Consider the following 15,456-nt stretch of genomic DNA (forward strand, 5'->3'; position numbering starts at 1 on the left):
AGTATTATTTTTTAAAATGAAATTATTCTTCACAGGCAGTGGAGAGAGTTAAAATTGACAAAACTATTTACTTTATTTCCTTTCATAGTAAAAAATAACTTCACAACAACTTAATTATTATTTATCAAATATGTGTTAATATAACAATAAAGAATAGCATAATTTAAATAAATATATAATATTTTCGTTGTTAACCATCTTAAAATATATATTCATTAATAAAACAGAAGTTCTATGGTAATTTTTAATCTCATAATGTTATGGTATTTTGAACTTATGAAATGAATAATACTCTGGTGCACAGAGTTCGTAATATCAAAACTACATTGTTTTTCCAATGTATATTTGAATGGCAAAACAAGACAGATATTTGAGGCACTTGTGATAGTAATACCCCCTTCATAAAGGGAGTCAAAATTACCCAATTTTTTTTCTAACCACGCTGTCAAAATCGTCATTATTCAGGTTTCAACTAGCGGTCATGACTCATTTTATTAAGAGCAGGAGTGACGGTACCAGCTCAATATTTTGGTACGACTCAATAGAATGGGAGCCCAATGAGAATACTGTGCTCGCCCGGTATAATTCACCCGAAACAGCTCCCCAGTGTAAGTGTATGATTGTACGACTCCTGGTATCGGTACACCGCCTCGTACCACAAGACAAATAAGAGGTTAGTAAGTGTTGGTACATGTGTCCCAGTGTAGATGTTAGATCACGTCTCCGAGTATGTAATAACAATTAATACTTAGATTATTTGAATGGCGCTATTTTTCTAACATTTTCTGAAAAAAAAGAGTTACCATTCAATTGAGCCATGTTGCGGTTTACCGGGAGTCGTACGAATATGGCTCATCAGAAAGGGCTAGGTAAATAAATTGTGCGGCTCGTTCAGGAACGACTCATCACTAGTTGCGACTCCTGTGATAACTCCAATATTTTGCAACTTTTAAAAAATTCTCCCTATGTGAATAAAGCACGAGAAGTAATAACCTTTCTCATGACAAAGAATAGAAGAGAACATTTTTCAAATTGATTGAAGTTATAACATTGATCATGGTAGGCAACAATGAAATCGCAAACATTAAACAGTTCTTACATTCGTTTTGCATTACGATCATAAGACAAGCTCGTTAAAGTTTCACTTCCATGACAGAGGCTTTTGTTTGTATAATAATTATTAATTACTTGTCAAAGATAAATAATAGTTTATAGTTGGAATGTTTCAAAAGAGAGCGATATACAAAATTTATAAAACTTTCCAGATCTAATAAAATAAAACATATTTATAAAAGTACATTCTATAAACTTACGGCAGTGGTTTAAGGCTAGCATTACACTTGTAAGTTTTTTCGTAAATTTATGACTTCTAGCCAATGGGCATCTTGCATTTTGAAAATCCAATGCGCCCATTGGCTAGAAGTCGTAAATTTACGAAAAAACTTACAAGTGTAATGCTAGCCTAATAGCATTGGAAATACTACATTTATTATTTTTCTGGATGCTCCTTTTCATTGTAAATTCTAGACTGCAAATAATGATGATAGTGTCAATCTACTTGAAGCCCTGTTTGTTATTTTTCATGGTTAAATTGATTTGATTTTAATTTAAGTAGTTTTGTACAATAAGGTAAATTGCAGTGAAAATCATCAACACTTTAGAAACATGCATGTTGTTGGCATTGTCAACTAATCCGTATTCTGGTACCAAGACTGTTTTGTTCATCATCCAGTGGAACGCTTTCATGTTAGTTTTTCTCTTGAGTTCTGAGCCAATTATCTCTCTTATTCGAATGTTGTAATTATTTAACCAACGTCTCTGCAACAAAATTTATCCATTTAAATCAATTCCCCTTCAAAAAAGGGCATAAATAAATAAAACTGTAATCGGTTATATGTGTGTTATGTAAAAACAGTTTTCTTGATAAAATATGCGATGCACCTTGGTGTGTAACAATCGGAATTGGACGAAATCACACATTTCTTACGCAGATGGCGATAAGATTGAAATCGCCTGTTTTGGTTTATGCAAACTTCTATTTTACTCATAATTTAATTAAAGCATCTACATATAATATTTCCAACTGATAAAACTTTCAAACCAAAAACACAACATTTTGCTTTACTTCTCCATACGGACCTGTAAAATTAAGTGTAGGTACTTAAGGATTAAATATTACATACCTGATACTGAGTGAGCATATTGACATCGATCAGCTTAGGTTCATACGGGACAAGAGTAATGTCGGTGAATTTCAGGTAACTATGTCCATCTCCATGTTCTTTTCCTTCGTACTCTTCCACTTCTAATATGTTTTCCAAACGGACACCGAATTTCCCTTCTTCATAGTAACCGGGTTCTAAAATTCATTATCAATGTATAAGTCTGACATTCGAAATCAGGAAATCATTATATGTACCCACGTAAGTGTGAAACGACAATAGTGAATATTTTTTTCTCTCTTACCGTTTGAAAAGAAGTATCCAGGTTTGAATGTTGCCTTTTGCCTTTGGCCATAAGCAATTTGAATGGGAGCTGAAAAAAATGTAACGTTAATATACTAACATTATTATGTTATGTAGTTTCCAGTTGTTCGGCGTTAGAGCTGTGGAGGTTAAATTGGACTAATTGAAGGTAATCAATGGGGAAGGTCTGAATTCCCAACAAATATATAGGTATCGCCTTTGATACCAAACTGATGTTCTCGGTTCACATAATATGGCTCACTCAAGCTCGCTACAAACTCCCAGGGTTTATTATCGGAACATGTACAAGAGTTTAATGACCCGGATGCAATGATTGCCATGTTCGATGGCGTTAAAAGAAGTAAGCTGGAGTATGCTAGTGGTATGTGAACTCTGAACCTAACTAAATATCTAAATATTCTGGAACAAATCCAAAAAAATTCCTCAGGTATATATGCAGATGCACGGAACTTATCCGAGGTTAATGCACCATATAGACTTACTTGAGGCAACAAATATATTAAGCCTAGAAACAAGACATTATGCAAATCTTGCAATACTTAGTTTCAATATAATTCATAACTTCATTGATAGCCCATTCCTCTTGGAAAGCTATGGCTTATAAGTGCCCGAAAACTTCAGCCGTAGTCGGCGCCATGGCTTGTTCAAGATACCACACAGCAGAACAGATGTACTAGCACAACATAGCATGATACGAGAAATGGCGCTGTTGAATTAAATTTCAGAAACAGTACATGTATTTCAATTCTCTAATTTCGACTTTTTAGACTTTTTTTGTATAATTATCTTCCCAGATGTTAAGAGTGTCAGAATGAGAAGATTGTACATGCAAAATGACAAAAATGTTACATGATGTAGTGCTTCCTTCACGATTTCATCACATTTTTTTTATTTACTCCTAGAAATGTCACTTCAATCCTCAACTCTGGAGCTATTAACATTGCAGAATTATACTAGCAGGCCTTCAAAAATTATCTCCTGGTATATTTTCAAATAATGTATGAAGTAAAAAATAAAAATAATCCTGGGTTCGATTCATAGTTGTGACCGTTATCTTTTTATTTTCTGTGTCTTGTTCTGTTTCATGTTTCGTTTAGATTTGTTAGTATTATCTTCTTCTTTAATGATAACATAATTTAGTTTGATTGGTATAATTAAGTCGGTACTATTTGACAATCCACCAAAGGAAGGGGTCCTGAGGAGAATGTGTGGTAAAACAATATATGGCCGGATTAGGAATCGGAATACATTACTTTTTTGTGAACTTGTGCAGAAATACTGGAGTTACCTTGAAGCAACCTAAACGCAAGACAAGCTCACTAGGAGGAGTCTGATCGAGGTTCTGGAAACCAAGTATGATTATAATCAGGAGTTATTGAAATATCATATTATATGATGTACCTTCATGTGCTTGCAAAAATGATCCAATTCCGTGTCCAGTACTGTGCATGTAATCCTTGCGCTCTTTCCAAAGTTCTTTCCTGGCAATAATGTCGATGTCATTAATTTTAAGATCTGATGGGAAGATCATGGATGATAAATCTATGGCTGCCATCAGGACGTGGGTGTATGCCGACCTCTGCTCGGCTGTAGGTTTTCCATAGTGGAGGGTCCTTGAAATATCTGTCGTTCCATCTGGAAACAGAAATTACGTTAGGCCAGATATTGTGTTGTACCTAAATGGTTGGCGATGGGGGAAAGCTTCCAAATACTAAAATATGATGTGTAAAATATCAATATCCGATTTATGCTTGCTAATATAAAAAAAAAATTATATTTTAATACAAAATTTACCCTTAATAAAACGTATGTAAATTCTTATTTTTTGTTTGACTGAGGATTTAACCTTCCTACCCAAGAACTGGAGTCGACAACTCTACCAAACTCGCCAAATGCTAATCAGGTAGGACCGACAATTAGAAGTAAAATAACAAAAAATAAGAAAGAGGATTAAAATATTTTTTTTATAATTTAAATACAAAAAAATTATTGGGAGTTAGCCTAGAAATATAAATAAATAAAACTATGTATTTAAAAAAATCTAAATTACCATCATATTGACCGCCAGAATCCAATACGAAAGTGGAGTCCTTCAGAATGAGAGTATTTGTGGCGTTTGTGGGCTGGTAATGAGGCAGTGCACCATGAGCTCCGTAGCCAGCTATGGTAGCGAAGGAGAGCCCCTTGTTGTTTTCCTGTGACTTCCTCGTGATATCCAGTATTTTGACTACCTTCATTTCATCCCAGCCATCGTCTAATTGTAACTAGAAATGAATAGTGAAGCAAGTTAAATATCGTGAAAAATATTATTAGCAATATTTTTTTTAAATTTGACTAATCTATTTATGTGTACATATTACAAGTCATGCAAAAGTTTTTGACAGTAAGAAAAATCGTTTCTACGCAAGTCGAAGAGAAATGGCTTCTCGTTAAGTAAATGCAAATCATGCACTTACTGATGCAAGACATGCGCTTGTCATACGACTGGCAAGTTCTTATAAACATACCCTTTCTTCCAAATATGACAGAATATCACACATTGCTGCTCCATCCCTGATATGTGCTTTACGCATACCAGCAATCTCTGTTGGGTTCTTCTTAGCCTTCATATTGATGATGGGAGACTGCCTGTAGATCCTCTTTTCTTCTGGTACAGATGTGTAGATGGCTTCACTGACTCCCGGGGAAAAGGAGTAGAACGATGGAAGTAATACTGCATTCCACGCTTGAGCAAGTGTGCGAAGATCACTCCAAATGCTGTCATAAGCGTGCAACCTAGAAATGAAGTAAGTACTTACATTATATAGCAGAGTTATATACATTTTTATGATTTCACTGTTGGTTTGAGCGGTTTTTCACTAGCGGTCCGTGTCCTGCATTGCCCAAAGCGTATAAGTATAGGCTTTTACGATTTTAAAACTCGTCTATTTTATAAAGTTGTTAAAAATAAAGACTACAGGAGGGTCAAATGTCTTTGGGAGATGGATACATTCATACGCCTCAAAGGCGCAGTGCTGTGTTAAGGGTTAGGTCAGACTGACATTTTTGTCATTGGTTGGTTATCGGTTCTAGCTATTCACACTACGTCGTGCCAATACTTTTGTGGACGAAGCAATACAAATTTGCTATGCCAATAATATTCGACCGAATTCCAAATAAATAATTACATTTTAAATGTTTGCATTAACCAGTGAAGTTTCCACATAAAATTCATGTTACATACTGAAAAAAAAAATAAAAACATCTTAATGAAAATAACTGAGATATCTAATATATCTTAGGAACAGCAGGGGGAGAGGGTATGTATTCAACAATTTGATTTAATTTTCTCCAATATACACTGAACTAAAGACAAATGGAAAAAATATTATTGTATTATGTGCATGTCTTTCTGAAAAATGAATGTTATGTGTATTTAGTTTTTGAGTGTGACAAACACATTGACAAATGAAAAACCTACTTTGTGCAGTTTGGATTGAAGCACTGGTCAGCTCGTAGGGTCTGTTTAGCTTCTGAACTCAGTTTCATTGGCTCTGTATACAAGTGCAGGTGCTCTTGGGTCAGAATGAGGTAGGCTTTGGCCACCGGACTGTAGGGGAGGTCCTTCCCTCGGATATTCAGTATCCAGGCTAGCTCGTCCAGTGCAGTGACCACCATGGCGTCTACCTCGTGATCCTTCAGCTCCTTGCGCAGCTCTGCTACTTTGGTTTGCCAAAGACTTCCTGGAATTGTTAAGAATATATATTTATGCAATCCCAAAAGTTCAAATTGTTAAGTTCCTGTGTTTATAATTTTTGCCCATTTTTGGTTATAACCACACGAGAGTCCCTATATGAACGCTCCTACAAGATGAGTCTTTTCAACACTGTGGTTCATCCCTTCTTCCCTTTAGAAAGTTTCCCAGCATGTCATCCCCGAAAATGACATGGACTGAGATTCCCCTTATTACATATTGGGCAATATACAGACAAGACATTTGTAATAATCCATTTTTATAAAATTTCGAGTAAATTTTTGGGTAAATGCAGGAAACAAAATATTGTTCAAAGAAGCGAAGCTAGCAGTCCACAACGGAGTGCCGGTACCTACCCTGATGTATGGCGGTCAGAGATGTGCAAAATGGGTACCCAAAACCATTTGAAATGCAAAATGGAAATGGGTCAAAACTTTTCCATTTCAAAATGCAAAATGCAAAATGGTTTTTAGAAAAGCATTTCAAATGCAAAATGCAAAATACCTATTTTCAAAATGCATTGAAAATGCAAAATGGTTTCTCAGGTCAAACAATCAAAATAATTATAGAATTTTTAAACAATTTTGTCATTTAATAATGGACATCAATGAAGAACAAACATATTACATGATGGTAAATCATGAATCAAAAATGATTATGAAACCACAAAAAATTTGCGCGGGACTAATGTTGCCAACGTAAAAACATAGAAACTGCTATCTAACATTTAATATTACAGCGTCATGTTCAGTATTTGAATCAGTTTTTTTTGTAGCAATTATTTTATAAGCAATAATTATTAGCCTGAAACACTCATCCACATTGAAAAATCTCCTGATAAAAGATACGTATACTTATATTTGGGGCTTATGAAAAAAAGATGAGTGGAGATAGTAGGAAGAATGTTGCAAAAAAGCATTTAAAATGGAAAATGCATTGAGAAAGGCATTTAAAATGCAAAATGCAAAATGGTTTTTAGAAAAGCATTTAAAATGCAAAATGGAAAATACCTATTTTGCATTTTGCATTTCCATTTGAAATGGATTTATTTGAAATAAAGCACATCTCTGATGGCGGTGAGGCATCGAACTGGCAGCGGAAGGATGAAAGTAAACTGAATGCTGTAGAAATGAGATCCCTGAGGCGTATGTCTGATAAAACCATGTATGATTGTGTGAGAAATGTGGAGATTCGCAAAGAATGCAAGGTTCAAATGTAATGAGTAAGATTAAGTAAGTGAGGCTTAGATGGCTTGGGCAGGTAGAGCGAATGAATGAAGAAAGGAGTGTAAGAAGAATATATGATGCGGATGTGGATGGTGAAAGAAATCGGGGACGCCCGAAGAAGACAAACCACGATCAAGTGAACTAAATACTGGAGTCGGGCCATGTCAAGAGTCAGAATAACAGAAAGATATGTATGAGACAATGGTAAATAAAAAGGGGGTTTAGGTGGTTCAACCCTAAGTAGTGCGTAGGAAAAAAGAGAATAGTAATTAGTATTCATGGATTACATTACTGGAAAATGCTAAAATATTAATTGAACCATCTCTTTTATCAATGTGATGTAAATAATGAGGCCCCAAAAACTTTCTAATATATTTTTAATCCCTCCCCCTTTTCTTTAATTAGGAATTAAAGATTTGTTCTTACCGGCAAACTCCTTCCGATGTACATAGATGGGCACCTTAGAGGCGGGCGGCCTGTCGTCTTTCTCCCACAGAATGTCCACCAGGTTGTTGGGGACCTGCACTAGGTAGATGCCCATGAGGCTCAGCACATTCTCCCATTGCTCCCACATGTGGTGGGGGATCAGGCGAGGGTCTGCGCCCACACGAACCCCCCTCGCCAGCTGGCTCTGGAACATTATAAAACAAAAATAAATATACAAATCAGTATTACTCATAGTTGGGTACTAATATCTCGTCGAAATGTGTAGTGTTCTACTATCATCACGCAAGTAGCAGTGCGCGGGTACCGGATTCGGGAGCGTTGGAGGTCTAACTAAATCTGAAGTAAAAAAATAGGGTGACCAGTAATTTAATCAAAACGACAATTCAACACACCTCCAAAAAGTGATATAAAGTCATGAAAAGTGATGGAACAAAAACTAGGTTAAATAGGTTACATAGGTAACTATCAAACCTAGTTTTGGTTTCATCACTTTTAATGACTCTATATCACTTTTTAATTTTTTTTTGAATTTTCATTTTGATGAAATATCATGGAACCAGTAACAGAACTTGAATAGAACTTTCACAGAACTTGAAAATGAATTTTGAAACAACTCGTCCCTTACAAATATTCTCATTGTTAACTTACATTTAACCATTGTGGCAGCGTGGGCGTGGTAATGTTTTCAAGTCTCATGAGCAGCCAGTGGCAGGACAGTTCCTTGTCCGCCTGCAGGTGGTAGCGGCCATCAGTCCACAGGGCCGCCTTGTTCATGGTGACCACGGCCACTCCGTCACTGCCACTGAACCCAGTGAGGTACATCAGACGGCGATCTCGGTTACTGGGAGTTTCACTCTAGAATAAACAAGTAACTCATCAAGTAACCACTGTGGCAGGGTGACAGTTCCTTGTCCGCCTGCAGGTGGTAGCGGCCATCAGTCCACAGGGCCGCCTTGTTCATGGTGACCACGGCCACTCCGTCACTGCCACTGAACCCAGTGAGGTACATCAGACGGCGATCTCGGTTACTGGGAGTTTCACTCTTGAATAAACAAGTAACTCATCAAGTAACCACTGTGGCAGCGTGACAGTTCCTTGTCCGCCTGCAGGTGGTACCACGGCCACTCAGTACAATAGAATTGGCTCTGCATTGAACTTTGTGGCGGTACATACTAAAACTATTTTGGTCAAAGACACTATTTATATCAAGCACCACTTAGGTTTAATATTCTTCCAAATCATATTAAGTCTACAATTCCTTTGTTAAATTTAAAAAGTTAGTTAAAATGTTTGCATTTACAGACGATTGTCATTTTTTCATCCTTGTCCTCTCTTAAATAATATAGATTTTATATAAGACCTATTTGCTAAAAACTGAATGTCACCCTAGCTGTCTTTATTATATACTTTGTTTCTTCTTGGGTGATTAGTGATGGTTCAAATATTGTTACAATATACCGTCAAATTACCCATCTGGTAACTCACTAATACATATTTTTCTTTCTTTTGAAATATTTTGTGTTTGTATGTAGTATTACTTTATGTTTGTGATTACTCTATATTTGCTAAACTTTAAAAAAATATATTTATTTCTAACAAAACACATTTGGCATAATACACATATTTAGACAATAGATAGGTAGTCCCGCGAAGCTGCCACATGGCTGCTTGTCTGCAGGTTCTACCTCAATATAAATCCATTTATATATAAAGATATACATAATTTCAATGGTTTAAAAATATTTTAATTGTTCCTTCTCGAAGAATAAAATTAAAAAAATAACATATTTGGATCATTCAAGAAAAATTTCAAATTATTCTTAAAGTTTACAACCTCATAGGTACTCTTATTTGGTATCATTCAAGAAAAAGGTCAAATTATTCTTAAAGTTTACAACCTCATAGGTACTCATATTTGGTGTCATTCAAGAAAAAGTTCAAATTATTCTTCAAGTTTACAACCTCATAGGTACTCATATTTGATATCATTCAAGAAAAAGTTCAAATTATTCTTCAAGTTTACAACCTCATAGGTACTCATATTTGGTGTCATTCAAGAAAAAGTTCAAATTATTCTTCAAGTTTACAACCTCATAGGTACTCATATTTGATATCATTCAAGAAAAAGTTCAAATTATTCTTCAAGTTTACAACCTCATAGGTACTCATATTTGGTATCATTCAAGAAAATGTGAAATTATTCTTAAAGTAAACAAACCTCACCACACATCACCACATTTTTCTTTTTTCTTCTTTATTCATTGACTTACAAATGTAAATTGTGAACCTCGATACAAGCTTAGTCCTAGGTTGATTTTTTGAGAAAACCATGATTTATGTATAGTGAGATACAATTAATTAAGTCTCATTTTATACTATATCAAAGGCCAAGATGTTTTCTACTTGCAGTGTTTAATTAAACTAAGCGATTATATTTTCAAACCAAAAACGTTTGATTTTGCTATGTAGTGCTTCGCCTTAATCGAAAATATTTATGAATGACCTATGCAAAATAGGGCAAATATCTCTCGACAAATGTCTAAAGTAGCATTTAAAGAAACACTGTGAATTTTGTGATATCTATAACATGTTAAATAGCAGAACCAAATGTGTGTATACTTATACTTTACGTTTTTTTTATCGAAGGAATTTCGTATAATTAGTTTTTTTTTCTACTCAGTAAATGCGTAGAGTTTATCTTATCTTTAAGTTTTTAAGCTCTTAATTTTTTTTAAATATAAAATCCGGAGTGCGGGGTCTTAAGCCCCCAATCACATCAAATTTCTACGGATTTATAACAAGTTTATCTTTTAGTTTTTAAGTTCCAAAAAATATATATGTTATTTTGAAGATAATATCTGAACATTTGTTAGGCCGAAACGTTAATTATATGAAATTCCTTCGATAGAAAAATATCGAAAATAAGTTCCGAAAATTATTTAAACACGTTTTGTTCTGTTATTTTATAGGTTAAAGGCATGAAAAAAATCACAGTGTATCTTTAAATGCAACTAAAGCATTTATCGAAAGATTTTTGCTCTATTTCAAACGAGTCATATTTTATGAAATATTTTAACCATTTTCGCTTAATTGACGTTATTTTAATATTAGCGCGTTCCGTCTAACATTCGTATTTACATATCTCCCTTTCAAACCATCTTTGAACGCGTACTACGGGGTTTTAACTGCACCAACGCTGAACCGGTGCGTATATAATCTGATAAGCTAGACGGTTGGTAAATAATTCAAAACTATACCTGATGCTCATCGTACGTGGGAATAATATATGCATCTAGTTCAGCACCCAGCACGGAAGTTCTTCGTCTCATCTCGGCGCGAATCAGCCTCAGCTTTATGTCTTCCGGGGGCACGCTCAGGGACTGGCATGAGGGTCGTGCCCCCACTACGGGGGCCTGCGAGCTGCATAGCGGGGGGCACAGGGACTCTGGAATCACGGAGAACATTGTTAGATTAGGTCGGGTTAATTGAGACAGAGATCTGAGAGTTGCATAGCCGGGGGCACAGGGACTCTGGAATCAGAGAAAACGTTGTTGGGTTAGGTTGATTGAGACAGAGGTCTGAGAGTTGCATAGCCGGGGGTACAGGGAGTCTGGAATCACGGAGAACATTGTTAGATTAGGTCGGGTTAATTGAGACAGAGGTCTGAGAGTTGCATAGCCGGGGGCACAGGGACTTTGGAATCAGAGAAAACGTTGTTGGGTTAGGTTGATTGAGACGGAGGCCTGCGAGCTGCACAGCAGGGGGCACAGGGAGTCTGGAATCACAGAGAACATTGTTGGGTTAGGTTGATTGAGACAGAGGCCTTCGAGCTACACAGCAGGGGGCACAGGAACTCTGGAATCACGGAGAACATTGTTAGATTAGGTTGGGTTAATTGAGACGGAGGTCTGACAGTTGCATAGCCGGGGGCACAGGGACTCTGGAATCAGAGAAAACGTTGTTGGGTTAGGTTGATTGAGACAGAGGCCTTCGAGCTGCACAGCAGGGGGCACAGGGACTCTGGAATCACGGAGAACATTGTTAGATTAGGCTAGCTTAATTAAGACGGGGGCATTAGAGAGGGGGGTACAGGGACTCTGGAATCACATATAACATTGTTACGTTAGGTTGAATGAGGCGGGACCTGTGAGCTTCATAGAAGGAGTCACTGGAATTAGGTTGATTGAGAATGATAGTATGCTTAAGTTATTGAATAAAAGTGATAAACTGTGAAAAAAAGAAACAAAACTCTTCTAACCTAACCTAACATAACCCAACCTAAAATAACCTAACGTATTATTTTATCGTGTTCTGTTTTATCCGGTTATCTGATGAGTTGGGTACAAGAATAATGAAATAAAATAAATCAACTTTTAGTGCTTTTTGGTTCGATGTAACAGTACAATACAAGACAAGGTTCTTTAACTTAAAAAAATAACATTTATACGAACAATATGCCTAAATGTACCGCATACAAAATACAAGAAACTTACAAAATAATATCAAAATCGAATACAAATAATAAAGCTTTCGCGCTTTCGTAAAGGAAGTACCTACTCGCTTCCCCCAAAGTAGGTAGGTATCTAGGTTATGTACCTGATACTTTTAGCAGTAGGTACTGCTAGTAGAGAGAGACGGCGTGCCCTGCAGCCGTCCCCCTCTCTGAGAAAGGGTTAAACCTCGGCTGGTGGTAACAGCGCGGGAAGGTACTAGGGCCGCAGAGGCGCGCGGAGGTGACTCGCCGCGTGAAGGCTGCCGATCGATACGGGCTAGCTGTGAATGGAGGGTGAAGTCCGCCCCTTGTGGGTGGAGCTAAAGCCACGCACGAGAAAAAGCTTCCGATATACGACGGATTATTGTGAAAGCACAGATATTTGAGGTGAATTTGTTTACAAGTGTACGAAGGCGAGAATAGGTGCATATATGTGGTAATTAGACCCGGAATTATTGTTGCAGAGTAATATATTTTGCCTGGTTTCTCGATTTGGTACAAATCTATGAATTACAGGAGTTAACATTAGACTAGTTTGAAGTGAATAATTTTAAATAATTGGATTACTTTTATAGCGCCATTTTTGTGAAAAATCACCTCGATGGCGCTGTACAACTTTATAACGAATTCCTAGTGTCTATCTATTGTTGTTATGCTTATTATTTGCAAAGAGATACAGAAAAACATACTTCCATGGCTGGTCACTTAAAAAAGTTAGTTAATTTATTTTATGTTAATAAGATAAGTACGTAATAAAATATCGAATTAAAAAATAAGGATACTAATTTGTGGAACAAGTGGAGCCCGCACCAATACTGTAAATCCTACAGGACACCTAGGCACACATAGACACCTTGATCCCAGGAGTTCTTCAGGTAGAGTCCAGCTTGTAAATGCAGCAGGAGATTTGTAGCGGCAATAGGAAGATGTATTACATTTCCCTAATGCTTTCGGATGCTGTTTTTACCAATCGCTTCTCTATTTATTAGTCCTATTGGTAATTTTCTAAGTATGAACTGGGGTAATTATTTCAATAGGGGTAATCTTCCTTATCTTCCCACAAGAATGCACGCGACAACAGAGTTAAACAAAGAATATTCTTTTAAAATACAGAAAAATAAATTAAAAGACCGAAAATTGATTAAAATGAATTGCATTACTTCCACGTTTATAGAGTGATAAAGATTTTATCAAAGATCATCTTAGGAATGCGAAAAATAATTATTCAACAGACCAAACAGATATTTCTCATCAGTTGTTGGTTTTAGGTATTTTCAGCCAATTCGCTTATATAATAATTTGTATGTACATATTATTGGTAAGTTTATATGAAAGAAGAAGTCAGGGTCGCCCAGTAAGATATTGTGCGATCGTCTCTTGAGACGGTCCATGTGAAGAGCCGTAGTATAAAGGAGGTATAAGTCAATTAAGCAAGGATGTGTGTCCCACAGTGGAGTTATACTCCATATTCTCTCTGCCTATCCCTCCAGCATAAGTGTGTTTCAGAGATCATATTTTAAACAGTTTAACTTCGGAAGGCTACCAAATACAAAGCTTTATTAGCTACTCCCTGCCAAAGGACTCGTCTAAATCAAGTGGTGCTTTGTAAAAAGCTTCATTGTATTGGTCTTTCGTTTTAAAGGCTCCAAATAACTGTTTGGATATTTTTATTAAAGGAGTAAAATTACCACTGAATGTGTAATAGAGTGTGTGTGTGTATCTTCTATAATATAAAAATGGATACGTAATTTATATAGCGTCGTTTTTATTTCAAAAAGCAATAAGTTTTTTTAAATGTTGTATCTTTTAATTGTGGCGGAAATCCATTATTGTATTATGACTAAGAAACTTTTCTGTTCTGAAAATAATAAATAGTTAATGAAAGCATTGTCAATATAGTTCCACCACGAATGACAACTTCAAATGTAGGAAAACTGAAGATGACGAAAGTAAAATAAGTTAGGTCACTTTGAAATCTTTACTTTAATTTTTATATATCTATTGATATAAAAAATCAAAGTAAAGGTTACAAAGTTATTGCTTTATTTTATATCATAATGTCACGTCAGCAAGCATCTGCTTCAAACGAAAAATTGAATGTTTATCTTGAAAATATTGCCAGTGTCGGGCATTTTTACAAGAAAAAAAATAAGCAGGTTTTTAAATTTTGTTTAGCATTTATATTTTTACTGGTATTTTAACAATTTGTTTGTTCCTAATAAAAACAACACCCGGAAACATTTTTTTTTAAAAAGCGGCTTATAAAATACCTACCTGAAAATAACATAGGTACGCAAAGTTTCAGGTATACAAAAGCCTATTTTAAGAAAAAATGGTATCGTTCAGCTGCGAGTTGTAAAGAGTTTACTATCAAAGGAATGTGAAAAGCTTTTAAAAAAAGGTAGAAATAAAACCATTCCAGCCCTCGGGGGCTTTTCGAGGAGAGCTTTTGTTTGAAGTGACGTCAATAAGTAGCAGGAATTCATACGAGAGAGGATACGAAGGCAGAGCTACCTGCGCTCGGCGCTGACTGGCATCACGTGGGAACCAAAGGACGAGATAAAAACGATAAAAATTCCAACGGAAGGGTTGTATGTATAATGGGCGTGAGAAATTTCCGAGATGACGTAGAAAAGATACCCGGATCGCAGAAATCCACGGGGATGTTTAACGTCTGCTACAGGACCAAAGGATGCTGTGAACAGGAGCAGAAGCAAGGTGAAAGGGAAAGCAATAGGATTCTGACTTCCTCTCTGTTTTCCTGTAAGTTTGGATGTATTGGTACCTTTCATTTTGTCTGTTTGTCTGTCTTTGCTTGCAATTTAAATGTGTCAATTAAAGCATATTAAGCCCGAAAAACTCTGAAATGATTTATATCGTTATAAACCAACCTTATTAAATAATTAATATTAAATAATAAAATAAAAAGTCTTAGGTTTAGGTACGAATTTTAATCTAAAATGTTAGCCAAACGCACTTGTGTGCGTGTACGCGTGCGTACCTTTCCTCTTCCTGGAAAGCTAAACGTCCTATCCTGAAGGCATTCCCAAAGGGATGAAATATCCTGTTTAG

General features: G+C 36.0%; 1 protein-coding gene across 1 annotated transcript in view; it reads right to left on the reverse strand.

Annotated features, from left to right (window-relative positions):
• Nucleotides 1-222: 222 nt before the first annotated feature.
• Nucleotides 223-15,456, reverse strand: part of LOC149422901 (xaa-Pro aminopeptidase 1) — a 110,029-nt gene continuing 94,795 nt past the window's right edge. Inside the window, exons 2-11 of the mRNA XM_089632343.1 lie at nucleotides 11,150-11,337; nucleotides 8,541-8,747; nucleotides 7,872-8,076; nucleotides 5,947-6,208; nucleotides 4,994-5,261; nucleotides 4,537-4,750; nucleotides 3,888-4,121; nucleotides 2,467-2,535; nucleotides 2,184-2,359; nucleotides 223-1,818 (exon numbers count right to left, since the gene is read on the reverse strand). Coding sequence (XP_089488469.1) covers nucleotides 1,603-1,818; nucleotides 2,184-2,359; nucleotides 2,467-2,535; nucleotides 3,888-4,121; nucleotides 4,537-4,750; nucleotides 4,994-5,261; nucleotides 5,947-6,208; nucleotides 7,872-8,076; nucleotides 8,541-8,747; nucleotides 11,150-11,337 — 2,039 coding nt within the window. The 3' untranslated portion in view covers nucleotides 223-1,602. The remainder of the gene's footprint in view (nucleotides 1,819-2,183; nucleotides 2,360-2,466; nucleotides 2,536-3,887; nucleotides 4,122-4,536; nucleotides 4,751-4,993; nucleotides 5,262-5,946; nucleotides 6,209-7,871; nucleotides 8,077-8,540; nucleotides 8,748-11,149; nucleotides 11,338-15,456) is intronic.

This window comes from Hesperophylax consimilis, chromosome 6 (genome assembly GCF_061612785.1).
Source record: "Hesperophylax consimilis isolate HC1 chromosome 6, BYU_Hcon_1.0, whole genome shotgun sequence".
NCBI classification, from domain to species: Eukaryota; Metazoa; Arthropoda; class Insecta; order Trichoptera; family Limnephilidae; genus Hesperophylax; species Hesperophylax consimilis.